Consider the following 21,921-nt stretch of genomic DNA (forward strand, 5'->3'; position numbering starts at 1 on the left):
AACACCTGCCCATTCCAGATATACTACTTGTCCTATGTAACATGATCAACACCTGCCCATTCCAGATATACTACTTGTCCTATGTAACATGATCAACACCTGCCCATTCCAGATATACTACTTATCCTATGTAACATGATCAACACCTGCCCATTCCAGATATACCACTTGTCCTATGTAACATGATCAACACCTGCCCATTCCAGATATACTACTTATCCTATGTAACATGATCAACACCTGCCCATTCCAGATATACTACTTATCCTATGTAACATGATCAACACCTGCCCATTCCAGATATACTACTTATCCTATGTAACATGATCAACACCTGCCCATTCCAGATATACTACTTGTCCTATGTAACATGATCAACACCTGCCCATTCCAGATATACTACTTGTCCTATGTAACATGATCAACACCTGCCCATTCCAGATATACTACTTGTCCTATGTAACATGATCAACACCTGCCCATTCCAGATATACTACTTGTCCTATGTAACATGATCAACACCTGCCCATTCCAGATATACTACTTGTCCTATGTAACATGATCAACACCTGCCCATTCCAGATATACTACTTGTCCTATGTAACATGATCAACACCTGCCCATTCCAGATATACTACTTGTCCTATGTAACATGATCAACACCTGCCCATTCCAGATATACTACTTGTCCTATGTAACATGATCAACACCTGCCCATTCCAGATATACTACTTATCCTATGTAACATGATCAACACCTGCCCATTCCAGATATACTACTTGTCCTATGTAATACGATGGACCCCTACCCATTCCAGATATACTACTTATCCTATGCAATACGATGGACCCCTACCCATTCCAGATATACCACTTGTCCTATGTAATACGATGGACCCCTACCCATTCCAGATATACTACTTGTCCTATGTAATACGATGGACCCCTACCCATTCCAGATATACTACTTGTCCTATGTAATACGATGGACCCCTACCCATTCCAGATATACTACTTGTCCTATGTAATACGATGGACCCCTACCCATTCCAGATATACTACTTGTCCTATGTAATACGATGGACCCCTACCCATTCCAGATATACTACTTGTCCTATGTAATACGATGGACCCCTACCCATTCCAGATATACTACTTGTCCTATGTAATACGATGGACCCCTACCCATTCCAGATATACCACTTGTCCTATGTAATACGATGGACCCCTACCCATTCCAGATATACTACTTGTCCTATGTAATACGATGGACCCCTACCCATTCCAGATATACCACTTGTCCTATGTAATACGATGGACCCCTACCCATTCCAGATATACTACTTATCCTATGTAATACGATGGACCCCTACCCATTCCAGATATACTACTTGTCCTATGTAATACGATGGACCCCTACCCATTCCAGATATACTACTTATCCTATGCAATACGATGGACCCCTACCCATTCCAGATATACTACTTATCCTATGTAAAATGATGGACCCCTACCCATTCCAGATATACCACTTATATCTCAGTGTAAATTCCATTTGTCAATGTCTTCCTGGCAGCTCATTGTCTGATGTGTATTATTTTCATTTCAGGTGTCCCCACATAATCCCCGCTGGCAGGACGAAGGACAGTGTCTGTGTCGTGAGATGACGTCAGCCAATGAAAGTCACTGTGTTCGCTGCATCACCACATCAACTGGAAACATCACTGTCACTGATAATGGTAAGTGACATTCAGCTTCCACTGTCATCAGTAGATGGGCAATTCCTATTGTCACTCCCCACTTGTCACTAAATGGTCAGCCCACTGTTGTCACTAGATGGTCAGCCCACTGTCGTCAGTGGATGATCTGTCCACTGTTGTCACTAGATGGTCAGCCCACTGTCGTCAGTGGATGATCTGTCCACTGTTGTCACTAGATGGTCAGCCCACTGTCGTCAGTGGATGATCTGTCCACTGTTGTCACTAGATAGTCAGCCCACTGTCATCAGTGGAAAACATAGGAAGTTAGTCTGTGTATCCAAGATCCAAAATCTTTAATGCAATGATTTTTGGTGATTTCTCCTTAGAATGATTTCGTGAAATACATATGTAATATGAGCATGATCAGTTGTGTGTAACCTGCATGGATAACATGTCAGCTGAAAACAGTGTAAAATCTTACATTTATGTCATGTTCTCCAGTCACGAAGAAAAATCCAGTCCTACCTGGATTCCGCGATTCCGCTGTTGCAGAAAAAAACGTTGAATTTACCCTTCCATGCAGAAAAGGTCTGGTCTGTGGAAAACACATTTTGCTTATTATAAAAACTGAGTGAAAACTGACTGAAAGCCGAAATGAAAAGTATAGTTAATGTCAGAATTAGGATTGGTTACTCATAAAATGAACAGAGATATTTACTGTGACAACATTTTCAGAACAATCATGATTTATTAATAAAGCAAGTTTTAGGTATCTTTCAAATTATATTAGATGAATTTGACACTGCAATTATGTTCTTAAAACCGATCGTTTTTTAAATTTGAAAATTTTTTCTGATTCCGTTTAAATATAAAATTGTTATTTACATGAAGTTGTTCATCTGCATCAGTTTTAAGCTTGAGAGGAGTGAAATAACTTTCAGCAAATGTTTAATTCTCAAACACAGAAAAAGGTGTGGGTGCTCTGTCATCAAACTTACGAAGATGTGATGCGTACTGTCGACTTATTTTTATATCTGTGTTTGAGAATTAAACTATGAATGTCTGTGTAATGGTTTTGTTGTTTTTTCTAAATGTCTGAGCTGCTGAATGTTTTGCAGAATATTGCGAAATAGGGTGCAGAATTTGCTTTAATCTGCCGCAGAATTCTCATGATTGTCTTCTTTATTGTAACTTGTGATTATTAACAGGATCACCCCCACCCACAGTAGCAGCATCAGCAGACAGCTCCCACGTCACCTCACCAGCAGACGTCACCGATGACACCACCCAAGGGACTCCGCGCGTGGACAAGTCAAGTAAGGACAGCTAAAAGTACATCTGTATAATTATTGCTAATAATAATAAATCATCTGCTTCCCTAACCATGTTGCTTGTCATGGTTTCACCTGTTTTGGTTGCTCTTGATTACACAGCATACTTTGCGAACCTTTTTTCTGTTAGCAGCATCACCATAGATCTACTCATCACTATAACTTGCATAGATGGATGTTCATTGATGTTTGGCTGTGTGCCTATCTACTGAGGAGAGATATCTTAAAACAAAATCTGGTTACACTGGTGATTTAGCCATAGTGGTTGCATGAGTATTTTGTTAATATCGTAATTATTACACGCATATCTTTTAATATTTCTATACCAAGCATCAAGAGAGTCTTTCCAAAATGGATTTTTGACTTTATAGTGTGTAGAAATATTGGCTCCTAGGAGAAGAAGGTTTTGTAAAGGGCAAGCAGCAAGATATTGGAGATGTAACTCTTTAAGCATGAAAGTCTTAACGAGTCGACTTTCGTTTTATCGTTTATCCCCTTCTTCATACCACTGGATCCTATTTCTAATTTGAATTCCTTTCATTTCTTCTTCTTTTAGTTTTTCCAATTCAATTTTACTTTTGGATAAATCAGCAAGAATCGTTTCGCTAACATTTGGGAAGTTGCTACTTATTTCGTTTTCTCTTCGACATATGTTCTCCTCTACTACTTTTTGTCTTGTAGTTCTACTTTTCTTAAGATATGAAGAATACGAAATGGATTTTCCTCTGACCTTCATTAAAAATATCTCCAGAAATTGAGTGTCAGTTATAGTTAATCGTAAATGTTCATCTTTACTTCCGTTTAATTCATCATTTGAATACGTAGGGTCTTAGTATTCACGTTTGGTGTCATTGAGTAAGTTGGTTACTAGTGTTACATACTACTCTCATCTCAATATTGATGTGTTAAACTTCCAATAACCGTGACCCTTTTCCTTACTTTTTTGTGTAGATAAAGATAGAGTTACAGCAGAATGGTCACTTTCATAACCAGGTATAAGCTATATGGTACAATTTATGTTAAAGAGGTCTTCAGATACTATGAAGAAATCTAATCTAGCTTGTTGGCGAGGATTCTTTTTCCACCATGTATACTTTTGTATTTTGCGATTTTGTACTCTCAAGCATCTGTTAAGTTTAAGTTTTGATTTTTTTCCAAGACAGTCTTATGAGCCTGTGGGTTATTGATGTGTTTATAGTTCTCAAGGTCTATGGAGGGGTCCAGAACTAGATTCCAATCTCCGCATACTACAGTTGAATCGTTTCCCATGTTTACAATCTTGTCAAATAAAGATATATAAAAGGAAGGACTATCAGAGTTAGGTCCATACAGATTTATAAGGGTTAATCTTAGGCCATTGACAGTTACATCTAAAATTATGCCATTTCCATTTTCGTCTTCAACTATATTGTGTATTTTATATTCGATGTTATTATTTAGAAGAATGGCTACACCTCTTGAATTTGACAGGCTTGCTGACTTGGTTGACTCATGTCATCGGTTCCCAATTGTGCAGATTGATGCTCATGCTGTTGATCACTGGATTGTTTGGTCCAGACTTGATTACTTACAGACAGGCGCCATATAGCTGGAATATTTCCAAAGTATGTTGTTGTTGACAAAGGTGTGTTCTCTAGTTTCAGATCCATCACGCTCATCCACTGATGTAGTGACGGTGCTGGCAGCTGTGTTTGGTTCCATGTTTGGCATGGTCCTGATCATGATAGTTGTGTTTGTATACCGGAGACAGCGTCTTTCAGGTCAGTGGAACAAAAGACATCAGTTTAACATCATTATCACTGGTTGATTTTACACTCGTCCTCCCTGATGATGCCCATGTTGCCATCCTGGTGTTATCAACAGTGTGGAATACATCTTCCCTTAATGTGGTGACCTGTATAGTTTTAAGGATGTCTGTGGAAGAGGAGTGAATGGAAAAGTTATCCGACAGAGTTATGTGTTTCCCACTTAGCTTGTTTAAACAGATCTGTATGACAAAATTGAGATCTGTATGACAAAATTGGGACAAGTTCCCTACTTTCTCCGTATATTCTTAGAAATGAAATAGAAATTTGATTGATCAGCAAACCTGACTCAGCTGAGGGACTGAAAATGGAGTGAATCAGTTTGGTTTTATGCCGCTTTTAGCAATATTCCAGCAATATCATGGCAGGGAAGATTAGACATGAACCTCACCACATTGTGTCTATCCATGTGTGGAATCAAAGTCAGGTCTTCATATCACAACATTTAACATACACTTGCTTTGAATTGTAAGCATGACATGAGTTGAAACTGGCAGTAGATTGCCTAGACATGTAGACACCTGTGTGTCTGATGGATACAAAGTGCATTCTTGCTGTCAGTAAATTAGGATGATGTTTGAAAGGGGAGATCACTCTTGTTGCAGACCAGGACTGAACATATTGTTTAGTATCTGCAATAAAAGTGCCATGTTGCATGTTGCCATTGGGTGATTCACACACCAATAGTTAAGGTTAACAGTGTATTTTCAATATACAGAGTAAGGTAAAATCAGAAACCATAGGTAATCATAGTAATTAGGGTATTAATTTAAACAATAATATACGGCCTGTGTATTCCAGTTTAAACTGGTTTTGAAATATATGTTGTAATTAGAACAGACCTGTCATTGTTTTTTGTCAGATAAGTTTTTTTCTGAATATTTCTGTATATTTAACTTATGTAATTGAGAGTTTTAAGGGGAAATGGTTTATGTGTCAAGCTATATCCTCTTTGTTTTGAGACAGTCATTGTTTTGGCAAAGTGTAATATCACCACTAATTATTCAGTGGATTAAAAATGAGAATTTTAAGGATTTTCTTATTTTGTTTCAGGAAGTGGATTCATCAGTGAAAACAAGCCAACAAATATTAACAATCTTCGCAGAAGTAACGGGCCATCAGGTACTAGTTGAACATTATCAGTTTCCTTTGTGTCAGATGTGTAGTGGATATACTTTGAATTATAATTTTTTCATGAGACACTCAACGCCAGAGTCTGAACTGTAGCTCAGGTTCCTCCTGTGATGATACTGTGATACATAAGTCTTTAATCTTAATGAGTGAGTGAGTGTGTGAGTGAGTTGAGTGAGTTGAGTGAGTGAGTGAGTGAGTGAGTGAGTGAGTGAGTGAGTGAGTGAGTTTAGTTTATGCCACTTTTAGCAGTTTTCCATATAGTAGCTGGATAACCAGAAATGGGCTTCACACATTGTGCCCATGAGGGAATCAAACCTGGATCTTTACCAAGGCAAGTGTCTTGACCAAGAGTGTCAACCAGTCAACATCATTGTTTTACTCTTGAGTCATTCTTGGACAATGGTTCTATCATGTTATCAGTCCAGTTGTGTGTGAAATGGCTTGTGCGATATTGTACCTGAGCCTTTATCAAACATTTATGTCAACTGTGTATGTTTCAGTTCTTGCAAGGAAGAAGGTATATTTGCTGTATGCTGAAGACCATAAGGATCACCTGAATGTCATCACCTGTTTGGCCGTGTATCTGAAGGAACAGTGCTACTGTGATGTTTTCTATTTACCCTGGTTCAAAGGAGCATTCCAAGCTATAGGCACCTACCAGTGGATCATATCACACATTGACGAGGCGGACTACGTGATTGTCATCAGCTCAGAGGCAGCGTTCAAACTCCTGGATGCAAGGAACACAAACACATCTTTGAAGACAGAAGATGAAGGTCCAGAGGGCGACATCTTCTCCCCAGCCATAACCCATGTTAGGACAAAGTCTCTCGAGCCTGATTTCTACAGGAAGACCATTCTTGTGTACTTTGACTACACCAGTGAGGATTTTGTCTTGAAGGAAGTGAGTCCTGGTGTCCATTATAAACTGCCAAAACATTTCAAGGACTTTTTGTGTCACATCCATGAAGTTGATGTGTTTGACCAAACTCACAGACATCCAGACATAGAGGTCATGGAGAATCTGCAGTCCAGTAGAAGTGGTCAAGCTTTCCAGGAAGCCATCACAAAAGCAAGACATTTCCAGAAATCTGATCCCCTTTGGTTTGATAGGAGGTTCCGTCGACAAGATTCAGCATATGAATCCGATCCTGATGGTCACTATGACTCAGTCTCACTGACTGCAAGTCCTGGTATCTCTGGGAGAGATCCATTTATTGACACTCAACACCTGAGTGTTGGTGCTCACACTGGCAGTGTTGTTACCTACAACACAGACTATAGCCGGGAACATGAGCAGTTGGTTCCGCCAAGTGAAGTCCCCACTGACACCCCAACAGAAATTGTTAACAAACAGTTGGGACATATCAACAACATCAATAACATCAACAGCCCTGCAGAAGATGCCACTGGTTATGAGTTCTATCCTCAGGACATGTTTGCTCCAAGTGCGATACAGACAGATGTAGACATAGACGAGTGTTTTCTTGCCATCAACATGGGTGAACAAGCAGGGAATGATGACCAGGGTAAATTTAACCTCAAGCCTAATATACCTGTTGACAATGATGATCTTGTCAGTGGTATTGATGTATGAAGGATGCCATTGTCAGACTTTCTGTTGTCATCACTGTTGAAGTCTCAACTATTTCTGTGTTCATATTTCAAGTATGTTGAACTCAAAGGTTCAGTCAACCTGTACATTGTGTTATTTGTAAATATGTAGAAACCCATTCGGTTAGACAATCATATGTTATCTTGCCTCACACATAAATGTGATTGGATGAGCACTCTCCCATTATTTTCAGTGAACCCCATGTACAAGCAAGGTGCATCGCAAAACACCCTGCTGCCAATAGCAACTCATTTGATACTTCGTGGTAGTTACTTTTTTCATCTTAAATGATGCATGATGCAGGGAAATTACCAATGTTTTGTGAATGGAAATCAGTGGAAGTGAGATAACTGTAACTCTGTTTTTTTTTGTGTGTGTCGTCTGCAAAATCTAGCGATGGCTACGAAAACATTTAACTCTCTTTTCAATAAATAAATTTGAACAAAATGTTCAAATGTATTCCTTGTGAATATTAAAGTGGAGGAATTACTTCGCGGCGGCTTTACTTAGACAATACCTATGGAGAAAAATCAGCAGGATGCAGGATTTGAATCATTTATTTCACACAGGTTGGCTGAAGTGTATGGTACCCATGCTTCTACAGTTCAAAATTAACATTGAGGTGTTTGGCAAGAAAAATCCGTTGTTCACTGGTCCCTCATGGGCCACATGTTGAGGTACCCTCAATGTTTGTTTATGTTCCCCTCACCCAAGGCTCCAGGGTAGCTATGTAAGATGCAGCATTTTGGGAATGCTATTTAAAAAGTGGTTCGGGCTCAGCGGACATAACCAACCATCAAAGGTACCTCAACCCATGACCCCCTTTTTGACCAGGGAACAGCTTATAATGTACCATGTGTTGAATCTCATATTAGATCATGATTTTCTAGTTCCAGGACTGTCTGGAACAGTTCAAACATCAACCATTAATTACCTGACATCAGTCAACTGACTGTTCCTGATAGTTGGTGAAGATACCACTTTCTAAATAGCTAACCCAAGACATTGCTTCTAAAATTGTCCCGTTGTTGTGAACATACAAGCAGTGAGCAGAGAGAACTTAGTCCATCAGGTCAGCCAGCTCCTTGCAGTTGAGGTGAGGTGAGGTGAAATGGAGTTTAACTTGGCACTTAAGAATATCTCCCTCATATGAGCAAGTGCTTGCATGTGTATGTGTTGCTGCTTGCACTAGTCCAGACTATATAGTGTTAGCTCAGTGAGATGTCATGCCACAGTTAAGCATGTATGCCCTACTCAGACACAGTCTATACAGACTGAGCAGACCAATCCTTGTTGTACCCATTAATGCTGAGTTCTTTGTAGGGACCAACAAGTATGATGTTTTAATGTCTTTATGTATGACATGACCAGGGATTGAAGTCATGGATGTCTTTACTACACCATGGAGGCAGTCCACCTTCCTACCTGTAAACAGGAGGTCTTGGCAGTTAAAAATATGATTGATGTGTTCATGTTGATTGGCTAACCTTGGCTTCAGGCATCAATTCTATTAAGACCTTTGTTTTTTTTTGTGTTAGAACAGAGCTCAGAGTTGATGGAACTATTTTGCTATGTCTTCATGCTTAAACTTTACATTCTTGGTCACAAGTAAATATTGTTATAGCAGATATTCTCAAACTGAAATGTGATCTTTGTAAAATGTGCTTTACTATGTTCAAACATTCTCCTTTTTGTACAGTTCACCAGTATGAAACACTACACTTAACTGACTTTATCCATTTTGAAGCATAATTCTTTTATCTGCTGTTTACCATGCATGTTGAAATATGGTCCTGACCATTCTCTTTTTTGAATTGTGGTCCTTACTTTTTGTCTTGTTGCATGTTCTACCAGTTTGTCGTGGCATACCATATTTTGATTTATAGATACAAGATATTCTTCATCAAACATGAATTACTCATTGGCATTGTAGTTTGTGTTATTGAAAGACATTGCAACATCAGCATAATTGCACCTTCCATATTAAACTATAGCATTATATTCATGATGTAGTAATACTCCTCCACTGCCTCATGAACTGTTTAATAAAGTCCAATAGTTTCAATTTTTGAAATATTTAATCACGTCAAAGTCAACCTTAAACCACTCAGGTACAAATAGTCTGTTTGTGATAGTGATGTACAGATTTTACTTTAAGCAAAATGCTAAATCAAATAAAGTAAAAATAAGATTGCAAATCATCATTATTTTACCTTGCCAACTGAACAGTTTAATCTCAGAATTTTCATCAGCTTAGGATAAAGGTTATTTAACAAACAATCATCATTTCAAGTTGCTATTATTGGTTTGCATTACAAGAGGGTATGCACATTAACTGAAACACTGAAAACAAGAATGCTCGTCACGTACCGCACATGCCTTTTTTCAGTGTTTCCCCAACTCAGCTCACCCCTTGTAGTACAAGCCAATTGCAGCGATTGAATCTGTGATGGTTTGTTACACAACTTCTATTATAAGTTGTATAAAATTCTGAGATTTAAATGTCCAGTTGGCAAGGTAGAATTGCGACAATTCACAATCTTAATTTCACTTTGTTTCATGAACATTCTTTAAAAGTTGCAGTCATATCGGTGATGTTCTTTTGTATGAAGTCAATCTTGAAAAACCTAGATCTTCCACAGATGCCAAGAGGCCAATCTGGAAAGTATTCTTGGCAAATAAAATTGATAGACAAAAGATATTTATGCAAAATCAAGAATTCACAACACACTGTATATTGACACTGAGTTCTTATGTCACATAGTTTTCTTTTGTACTTTCACCCAGGTAAATGTTCTGAAACCACAGTTAAAAGCAAATATCTTGCCAATGTATTTACACAAAAGAATTCCATGAATTTGTGGCAGAATTTCATAATTTTACTCTGATCCTGTATTCTATTCCATGTCTATTTGATATATTTTTGTTACTAAGACAGAAATCACAATGATTTACCTTTGTTTAGAGTGACATGTAGATATGATGAAGTTGTCATGTTATGGCCTTGAAGGGCTGTAGTTGTTGACCTAATACTTACCATTATTTGATATTTACCTGCATGTTACCTTTACTTGACCTTCTTGTACAGTTACTATGGTACTTTTTGCACACCTTGACCTCAATGTGAGCATGTCAAATATCCTGTAGTATTGTAGTGTTACATGCCATCATTTGATGCTGACAGTTGTTAAGGAGCAAAACATAAAGATCACGCATGGACTATTTTGTCTCAGGAACAACCTCTTGTTACATACTTGTTTCAACACATGCTATTTGGTGACATTTTATGTGTCATATAGCTTTCATTTAACTTCAAGAGAATGTGTTGATGATCCAAGTACATATCAATAATAATTTTCAAATATATTTCTGTGACTTATACCACCATACCTTAACCATGCAAACAGATTTATCCTGGCATTTAACTAATCTGATTACTGCTGCTTTCTATTGTGACAAATGCAGTTTCACTATTTGTTTGAATGGCATTCTGAAACTTAATGCATCCAAAGTGAAGCATACAGCTTTATGGATGACAAGTTGTTGTTTATAACCTTTCTATGTAGATTCTTACACTGTTATTCAGTTTGACCTATAAACTTAAGAGTCCACAGGAACCCAGTAAGTGGGGTCCTCACAGAAAATATGAGGTGGAAATTTACAGATATTCCGTACATCTGAGTGAATTCTTGGTGTCTGGTCAGGTTGAATTCACTTTGGGCTGATAACATTTTGAAGTTACCAGCCCTGATGTTTTGCTGAGATTTGGGCCTATTTCAGACACAGGTAATATGCCAAATTGCAGTATGAAATACTGTAGTTAGAGGAACTTGGTGTTTGAAGTGAAGAATTAAAATAAATGAATATCATTGTGCATCTTTCGGAATGCAGTAGAATTAGTTTTCCTCATCCTGTCTGTCACTTTGTGCATACTGGAGTCATGGAGTTGACATCCTTCAGAAAACTCTGGAAATGTATGTGTACAACCCAACATGTAGTGGTCCAAAAAAATGACAGACAGCATGAAGGTGCATTATTAGCTACATCATTTGAAGGTACACATCGTGAACAAGTTAAAAGTTACTGGAGAAAAACGTGTTAAACATGTTCAGTGGGTTACACAGACATTTTTTTTCTGTATATTAACATGCGATAAGGGTATATGAGTGTCCGGATTTGGTAACATTTTCAAGTTGACAGTAGTACGGGACACAGTGTTTCCAATGATGAAGGGCATGCTCTATAGAATGCTAGGGCAAGATTTTTAAAGCTGTTGTTAAAAACTAAGATAGTCGTAAGTGGCACATATTAACAGTAGCTGAAAACTGACTATCTTAACACCAAGAGAGCTTTGAAAATCAAGGCCCTGGATTTGAACTGCCTTACGCTGAGATTGAGGAACACTGAATCTCTCTGCACTCGAGTGCGGGTATAGCAGTGAAGTGTCATCAGCAGACCATTTCAGCTGGTTCCCATGGTAGCATCTGGAGTTGCTCATTTGTGACTTCATTCTAACTCCATGTCACAATATGATTTGAATGACATCACCACTGTTGATGACACAACAAAACAATTGTTTGCTAGGTTTCTATGTGTCGATACGCAGGAAACAGTCTTGCAGTTTCCAGGAATCTAATACCATTTGATCATGTTTTTCAACCAATCAGATTACAGACCACTGTGACTTTTGGCATAGAGTGCCACTTATGTTACCTGAAGCAATGTTCAAGGTGTTGTTAAACCTCTACCTGGTCCTTGTTCTCAGTATGATTCACTTCGTCTTTTACTTCACTGACATAAGGGAACATGCATCAGGCTCCGGGCCCATCAAGCTGATACACTGTGACACTATTGCCCAGTCATCATTTTGTTTGTGGCATCGATGTACTGAACTGGACCACACTATGTGTTGGTTTCCAACCACTCATTACCTCAAATGATAGCAATAATTATTTGATTTTGATAATTGTATTAGTACTTCACCATCATAAGTGGATGATAGTGGCAATTGTTTTATATACTCATATAGATATATATATTTTGAATAATGTCACTACAATAGATAAAAATCACAGTGTCACACCACATTTTTCCAAACATCCATAATGCATTTCTCCCAATAATACTAACTACAAGTCCTTGGGGAAACTACCTTATAAGTCATTCCAAACAAAATTATATATTTAGATTGCAATATTAAGTTAAAAAGTTTAAATGAATCAGTGCATCTTTGCATTAATTCGACTCTTATGCCCTATACCAGCCATACTTATTTCAAGCAAACCCCATAGATTCATGTCCTTTGGAGTACTCTTTATGAATGTCCTATTGCACAACTTATGATTGAGGCCAGTGCAGCAAACACCACATAAGACAATTTTCAAAGTAGAACCATCTGCATCCCATATATGGTAAGAGTTATCTGCTTGGAAGCAGTTCACCTTGAAGTTTCAATTATAACTTTCAGGCAAGTCACAAGGGATAATAAATCTTTTGTTGGGAAGGAAGGAAGAAAGTGAGTAGGAAGCTAAAGTGAGTGCATGTGGCCTCGGTACCTAAAATATATTGTTGAAAATGTGTGAACTTTATGAACATCAATTGAACATTGTGTGTTTGTGTTCATTGTCTTATCACCATTTGCCCTTTCGTTCATGAGAAATGTATAGAAAAGGTAATGACTGGAGTTACATATCGGCCATGATGCTTGTCTTATTTGGTCTTTTGGAAGCTAAATCCCTAGAACAAACTGTTCTTGCCACATGTTTTTTTTTCAAAGTTTCACTGACTCTCCATAAGACCATTAATATGTACTGAACAGCAAAAGAAACAAGTTTTGAGAAAATGAAATATGACAAACTTCAGCATTTATGTTTATGTCTTCTATTTGAAAACTTGACAAACAGCTTTGTCTCTTTTGCTGTACAGTATACAAGTATTCATTGGCGTGCAATAACTAGATGCCCTGTGTATAGTTTATTGACTAATCAGTTGCATTACTTCATGTTGCACTGTCACATGTTTTAGTGAACATATACTGACATTTTTGTGTTGATAGATTTTTCATAATCAGTGTTGTTTATATTTGGACACTGAAACTCCCTTGGGCATGTCTAGCATGTTTGTTTTTAGTCTGACTTGGTATGATCCATTGTCAGATATACAAATGTTTTAATGAAACATCTTATTGTATATAATGCTTTTATGAATTACATGTGCTTTTGCATTTAATTTGTCCAGCTTTACATAAGTACTGGCACAGATTCATCAAGATGCCTTAATTGTGAAAACAAACATAATTTGCTTCCTTAATACTAAAAGTTTACTCAAATAAAACTTGTATGAAATTGACTAGGTGATTATGATCTATAATGGTGAATTTGGCCTATACTAGACTAATAGGCTTACTAAAAGTGCTTTATGGTTCAACTTCTTTCATAAAGCACTTTTAGTTTGATTCCTCCAACTTCTAAATGCCTTTGAAACAACTAATAGTCTTACTGTAATACTGATACTTCAGACTTACTTTCCATTAGTGTCTCTGCTTTTGTTTGAGAGGACTCGGAATCATGAAGTGGACATGATGGAGTATAGGCCTCATACTGTTGTTTGAGAGGACTCGGAACCATGAAGTGGACATGATGGAGTATAGGCCTCATGCTGTTGTTTGAGAGGACTCGGAATCATGAAGTGGACATGATGGAGTATAGGCCTCATACTGTTGTTTGAGAGGACTCGGAATCATGAAGTGGACATGATGGAGTATAGGCCTCATACTGTTTTTTTGAGAGGACTCGGAATCATGAAGTGGACATGATGGAGTATAGGCCCCATACTTTTGTTTGAGAGGACTCGGAATCATGAAGTGGACATGATGGAGTATAGGCCCCATACTGTTGTTTGAGAGGACTCGGAACCATGAAGTGGACATGATGGAGTATAGGCCCCATACTGTTGTTTGAGAGGACTCGGAATCATGAAGTGGACATGATGGAGTATAGGCCCCATACTTTTGTTTGAGAGGACTCGGAACCGAGGACTCGGAATCATGAAGTGGACATGATGGAGTATAGACCTCATACTGTTGTTTGAGAGGACTCGGAATCATGAAGTGGACATGATGGAGTATAGGCCTCATACTGTTGTTCATGCCTCTCAAAGAATGGCAACTGTATGATTGATACCACTGCATAGTTTCATTGTAGTTGCTAGCTGTACTCGGCTTGTTGGCATTGGTAGGGTGTCCAACCTGAATGGCTTGGTTCATACTGGTTTGCCTTTGTGTAATGGATGTTTTACATGATAACATATTCGGAGCAAATCAAAACTAGGAACTACAAGTCCTTGTGGATGGTCATCTTCTGTATTGTGAAATATATAGTGAAATATGTACACATATATATGTGCAGATACATATACACCTTTTTCAAGTATCAAAGCAAAACTTTTTGATGACACTGCAATTTTCAAACAGCAGGGAGTCTGTGGTGGGGAAGGTATTGCTGGTTGTTGGGAAGGGGATCAGTGGCAGACAGTAGGGTAACGTTTGTTGTTGTGTGGCTGGTTATTGGGAAGGGGATCTGTGGCAGTAGGGTAACTGAGGAGAGGATTGTGTGGCTGTTTTTTGGCAAGGGGATCTGTATCAGATAGTGGGCTAATTGTGTTGGGGATTGTGTGGCTGGTTGTTGGGAAGGAGATCTGTGTCAGACAGCCAGGTACCTATGGTGGGGGTTGTGTGGCTGGCTGTTGGGAAGGAGATCTGTGTCAGACAGCCAGGTAACTATGGTGGGGGTTGTGTGGCTGGCTGTTGGGAAGGAGATCTGTGTCAGACAGCCAGGTAACTATGGTGGGGGTTGTGTGGCTGGCTGTTGGGAAGGGGAAATGTGGCAGACAGTAGGGTAAAAGGTGGAGATTGTGTGGCTGGTTTTTTGGCAAAGTGACAAAGGATCAGTATCAGATCGGGGGATAAATTTTCAAACTTATCTTATCTCAAATTATGCATCTCTTCCTCACTTCGACCATGTGTGGAAACGTGCTGTCAGTTACGTTGAATCAAATCTTCCTGGCCTCTGACCACCCAAGCTATTCCACCGCCATAGACACCTGTCAATTTTGCTCATGCAGCCATCTCAGCTGATCAGGTGACGACTTGTAACATCCATTCTCTTTCTTGTCGCACCACAGTGTGGACGCATGTTGTCCCTGTGAAGATATAAGTTGGAATTGTGAAAAAACGTGGGTGGATCTAAAGAGGGCATCTAAGAAGCGTAAACATTGCGGTCAATGTTATAGAAACTTCTCAGCGGCAGACCCTTCCAACTTGTGTGTGGATTGCATAGGCATTTGTTATAGGTCTAACAGATGTAAGTATTGCAGAGAGTTAGAAGACGAGGAGTTTTCTCTGTATCGGCAGGTAGCTAATAGACGGTCGTCTGATAGAGATTGTCGGCGAGCAGAAGGTAGGCATTCTGCTCCTAAAACGCCGAGGAAATGACACAAATTAGTTCAACTTGCTAGACGGTCATCTTCGGAATCAGCAGATGAAGCTTTTTTGAGACTCATATGTGAGTGAAAATTTGAGACTATTGTTTTGTCTTAGTAATTCGGAAGCCTCGCAGGACGTGGGCGAATCGTCGTCGCCACCACATATGGTGGTTTTATCACAAACAGCCTTCATTGCATCCAGCATCTATTGTGACGATACCGCAGTATACATCGATTCACCCGACAGATTCATTGACTCAGGAACTCTCTAATGCGATTCGGTCTACCACTCAAGGCCATTTTCCCATCCACTTCACGCGAATGCTTCGATTCACTTTGAAGTGATGTACTTTCAACAACTTCGTTTGGATGCGGCACTCACTCAACCACTTATGGTGGATTCGGCGACTCACTCTAAAGCGGCGATTCCAGTACTATAGGGCAGTCTCGATTCGCTGCTTCCTCAACCAAATCGCTGTAGTGCGGTGCTGTATTCTGAAGCGCCGCTCTCTCAACAGCAGTATGGGTTCAATGTGGCGCTTACTGACGGTGACTTCGGTTCGCTGTTTGATCACAGAGTGGTTATTTCCCATGTTGGTTGAGTGCAGCACTTAGTGCACATACAGTCGGCAGTGCGGTGGTTAGGAGTGTGCTTCTTGTGCCGATGGCTTCTCCACATGTATTGACTGCAGCTGTCTTGCTTATCCAGTCTTCACCAGTAGGCAGAAGAAGGTCTAAAGGTTTTCAATTCGTGGGGGGAATCGGTTACCAGAACACATACCATATCCAGTTCAGCAACTGGATGTCTTGCGAACCACAGTAGATACGTTACTCCAAAAGCTTGTGATACAGTCTCTGGGACCGGCTCAAATCGATCTGGGGTTTTATTCACCATTTTTTTAGTCCCGAAGAAGGATTACGCGTGTTTCTCAGGCGAATTATTTTAAAGGCTTGTAACTTTCAGCTATGGCTGGCCAGACTGGCTTGCAAAATTTGGAAATTATTTCACACACTAACTACATGACACATCAACAGAATGTGGCCCGCAACACAATTGTACTGCATGACATGCATATAGTATGTACCCGGGAAAATCCGGGTGAGAATATTGGCCTTGAGTAATGCATGTCATAAAAAGCTGGGACATTGCTGGTGCGGCATAAAACTAAACTTACTCGTATACAGGGTGTGCCCCCAATATTAATGCATGATGGACACACAGGATTGTGACAACCGAACACTGTTGCATGATCTACATACAGGATGTGACCCCCACCCCCACCCCCAAACTACTGCATGATATACATGCATACAGGATAGTGACACCCCAACACTGCTGCATGATATACATGCAAGATTGTGACACCCAACTGTACTGCATGATATACACACAGGATTGTGAAACCCCAACACTACTGCATGATATACACACAGGATTGTGAAACCCCAACACTGCTGCATGACATACACTTTATGAGGTCAGTTTTGAACTCCCACCCACGTTCGTATTGTGACCGCTATATTTTCCAGTGATCCCCTGGCAACAACAAGCACCTGCAATTACCCCTTTACTGCTGATATAATCCCATGGTGTGCAGATACAGAGAGCCGTTTTTCATCTACGAGCCTGCCACTGCAGGCGATGCTATTGTACGATTTAACCCGTCTTCGCTGCAACAGAATCCATTCGCAATGTACGATACGTACCGTTAATAACAAACACACTATATAACAGCCGCATCCATGTATCTGAGTACTGTAAGTTTAACTTCCGTGCAGACTGATCGGTGCAATTTTAAAACATTAAATCACTCAATGTGGAACTGGTCTTCTGTCAGTTTGCCCTCGCAAATGCGTGTTTGAACATTATTAGTCACAATCATTCAGGCGAGAGTTGACGCCGATGGACTTTGAGCGACACCCAACTGCAGCCAAACATGAAACTGTTCGATGCTGTCATCTCAGGAAAAGAGCTCAAGGCTCAGCCGAAACAATCTGGGAACATGTATCATTCTTAAAGGGGAATAACTGATTATATATTTAGGCGCGAATGGTGAAACGCTTACTTCGCTCGGAATCCTGGTCAAGCCCGCCAGTCAAGATTGCACCATGTTGGGATTGCATGTTTGGTGTTTTTGTGTGTTGGTACTGCCAAAAGTTCTGTCACAGGGAGTGAAGCTGACTGGAAATTGTTCCCAGGAACGTTTGTCTGAACCTTTTTCCGTATCAGGAGTGCAGGTAAGAGACTATACATCTAACATCAGTGGCTTGTGGAGTCAAAGTATGCTTCGTATATATGAATATATATGGAATAGACTGGTGTGCGTTTGACTGTGCTAACAGTGAAATCGCCCGCTGGAGAAGAAACAACAAACTTCGGATAATTTTAGTCAACGGCTTACAATACAGGGCTTTGTTATGTTAAGCATGCCGGTGCAGGGAGGAGAGAGGGAGAGAGGCTGTGGGTGGGGGATGTAGGTACTTCTGGGTGCAGTGACGAGGGAGGGAGAGAGGCTGTGGGTGGGGGATGTAGGTAATTATGGGTGCAGGGATGAGGGAGGGAGGTGGTGGGACGGGGATATAGGTAACCCTGGGTGCAGGGATGAGGGAGGGAGGTGGTGGATCGGGGATATAGGTAACTCTGGGTGCAGGGATGAGGGAGGGAGGTGGTGGGTCGGGGATATAGGTAACCCTGTGAACAGGGAGGAGGGAAGGAGGCTGTATGACACCGGTCTGTAAATAATCGAGTCTGTACCAGAAAATCCACTGATCAAGAGCATGAGCTTCAGTCGATCTACGATGATGTGTCAACCAACCAGCGAGTCAAACCACCCGATTTCATTAGTCGCCTCTTACGTGTAGACATTTGTGCACCTGTGTCATACAAATTATCCCTATTCTTGCACACTAAAATGAAAGTCATCTGCATCTTTTCAAACTTTATTTTCAACTCGATCAGCTGAGATCAAACCTTATCACTAGAATATATCTATGCTACTGCTCAAAAGTCACAATACGGCTTGACTCAATAAAATAAAATAACATGAAATATTTTTTACAATTTTATCATTACCTTTTGTCCAACGGTTCTCTTGCTTTGAAGGCCGGATATGAGAAACACATATTACGGATGATCTTTACATATCTATGCTTGTATCTGTTCTATCCAGTGAATTATGCTTTCAATCACCATCTCTGCCTCGCAGACATCGACAGAGCACTGTCAACCCGCTGTTCAACCAAGACTTGTGGCATTTTGTCGTTTGCTTTCTTTCTGCCCTGGAGTAATATAATCTATCATGTGACATACTACTTTCACACACATTTCATTCTGTTTCACAGAATCAGCAGTAAAAGGACGTCACCTTAATGTGTCACAATTGGCTCATTAAGAGCCATTGTTGTGACAGGATGACTGGGGAAAAGAAGGATCTATACAGCCAATAGGAGCATGTTTGATATATTCCGCCTGGTGAAAATGTAACAATTAATATAAGTCCTTTGAATCTTCCATGTAAATCTAAAGTGTGCTTCTCACTATACATTAGGTCATCTCTTGTTTTCCCAGAATATTTGAGGTTTTTCTTTTGGAGTTACACTTTTCACTTTTCGTTAGTAAGACTGCTTCCCCGGTTTACTTTTCCTAACTTTGTATGAACATCCATTCAAATGATACATGAGTGTTTGCAATCTATTGAAAAATATCGTTCAAGATTAAACTCACAATACAAAGGTGTTCCGAAACGGGATTGAAACCGCAAATCTCTCACCCGTAGACAGACATTCCACCGCACGGCCACCGGGACACCGAAGGGATTGGGGTTAAATTATGTACTTATAGTTGCTGTCATTAAATTGATTTTACGCTCGCTTCAGTTATTGTTATGTAGCTTCATTAAATAATCATCTACATTGTAATCACCCAACACTGACGGTATATATGATAGAGAAAACACTTCTCCTCGGTTTTGGTAGACAATGTAAAAAAATCGGAGGGGGAGGACTTCCCGACCCCGATGGTTTTACATTGCCTACCAAAACCGATAGATCCTTCTTCTCCCCAGTCATCCTGTCACAACAATGGCCCTTAATGAGCCAATTGTGACACGTTAAGGTGACTTCCATTTACCGCTGATTCTGTGAAACAGAATGAAATGTGTGTGAAAGTATGTCACATGGTAGATTATATTACTCCAGGGCAGAAAGAAAGCAAACGACAACTGGCGGTTAATGCGTGCCTGTAACTAAGTCGCTACCAAACTCTGGCGTCACGTCTGTATAACACGAGTATACGGAGTTCGACTGTACTTAAATTCCGTGTGTGTAAAAGTAATCTAACACAGCTTCACCACGTGTACAAACAGACGTAAAGTCGTATTTGGCACCATTTCTGCAATTTATAATACACATGGTAGATTTTATCATGTTCGCCATTGGTTTCTTGTAAAACCAATGGCGAATCTGTTCACTATTTATAGTCTAGTATCTTCCGGTTTAATTTATGGAAGCGACTGCAGTTTCAGGTTAAATCTATGTAGAGACCCATCGGGGATGTTAGGGTTCTAAAAGCAGTATGCTTGAAATCGTTTTACAACGAGGACAAGGTGTTGACTGAACACATCATGTTAGTACTGTAGTGAAGACAGAGAGAAATTGATTGAGCTAGGTTTTGAACGGCTTTGAAAAGTATTTCAGTTACAATTGGATATCAGAATATCGGCCCATTCAGAGAGAATCTAACTTACAGAGTTGTCTGGTTATGTGACCTGTTTGAATTTCTTTGTACCCAATGGCGTTGATTGATCTTCATGTTTTAAGTCACGAGATATGCTCTTCTTCTCTTATTTAGAGGTCTTTGTCGAATGCGGCGAAGAATAGCATCTACTCACTCTCATAAGATGCGCAAGATAACCTTCAGGATGGACCACCACAGGTACCATACTGCATCCGTTCCAGACACTAACACCCAGCAGAACTTGTGTGTCTTGGGACATTTTCACAACGCGAGTTCAAGTCTCACAGAACAGTCTATACTAAGGACTGCGATTTCCGGGTTTTCCTAGTGAATAACACGCCTTGCTTAGAAACAATTCAATAATTTTCTATTGAATGGAATGTGTATGTATAAAGACTTAACCGGTGAAGATATAGTGAAACACAGTCACGGTTTGCTGAGAATATAGGAACATTAACACAAACCACTACACGCCCAGACTCCCACAGCTGCAAAGTTGAAGGCTGCTGGCCTTTCGTGTAAGCTGTGAAAAATAGGTATAGAGCAATGAACTCGGTGACTCGGTGGAAATCTGTGTATCATTATCTGTCAAAACGACCAAAAATGTGTATGTAAACACAAGCATACAGACCGACAGACATACAGATAGAAAGCCAGACAAACATGCTGACAGACAGACGTACAGATTGAAATGCAGGCAAACATGCTGACAGACATGTACAGACGTACAGACAGAAAGCCAGCCAAAAACGCTGGCAGACAGACGTACAGAGAGAAAAGCAGGCAAACAGGTATCCAACCAGACGTACAGATAGAAAGGCAGGCAAACATTCAGATAGACAGACGTACGGATAGAAAGGCAGGTAAACATGCTGACAGACATACTTAAAGATAGAAAGCCAGACAAACATGCTGACAGACAGACGTACAGATCGCAAGGCAGGCAAACAGGCAGACAGACAGACAGACAGACATACAGATAGAAAATGCAAGCAAACATTCAGATAGACAGAGGTCTGATCCAGACACAGTTATTCACATTTCGGTAGTAAGGTATATAAACATAACTGCCCAACACCTTGGTAATGTATGTCCTTCCTTGGCACAAACACCTTGGTAAT

At 39.9% G+C, this 21,921-nt stretch overlaps 2 protein-coding genes across 2 annotated transcripts in view; one reads left to right on the forward strand and one right to left on the reverse strand.

Annotated features, from left to right (window-relative positions):
- LOC137296087 (interleukin cytokine receptor-related protein 1-like) overlaps positions 1–13,932 on the forward strand; it is a 35,610-nt gene extending 21,678 nt beyond the window's left edge. The window contains exons 8-12 of the mRNA XM_067827752.1: positions 1,609–1,738; positions 2,908–3,015; positions 4,668–4,790; positions 5,889–5,957; positions 6,470–13,932. Coding sequence (XP_067683853.1) covers positions 1,609–1,738; positions 2,908–3,015; positions 4,668–4,790; positions 5,889–5,957; positions 6,470–7,566 — 1,527 coding nt within the window. The 3' untranslated portion in view covers positions 7,567–13,932. The remainder of the gene's footprint in view (positions 1–1,608; positions 1,739–2,907; positions 3,016–4,667; positions 4,791–5,888; positions 5,958–6,469) is intronic.
- Positions 1–21,921, reverse strand: part of LOC137296089 (protein rolling stone-like) — a 355,451-nt gene that overhangs the window by 154,766 nt on the left and 178,764 nt on the right. The gene's annotated exons all lie outside the window — the stretch shown is intronic.

The sequence above is a fragment of the Haliotis asinina genome, chromosome 9 (genome assembly GCF_037392515.1).
Source record: "Haliotis asinina isolate JCU_RB_2024 chromosome 9, JCU_Hal_asi_v2, whole genome shotgun sequence".
NCBI classification, from domain to species: Eukaryota; Metazoa; Mollusca; class Gastropoda; order Lepetellida; family Haliotidae; genus Haliotis; species Haliotis asinina.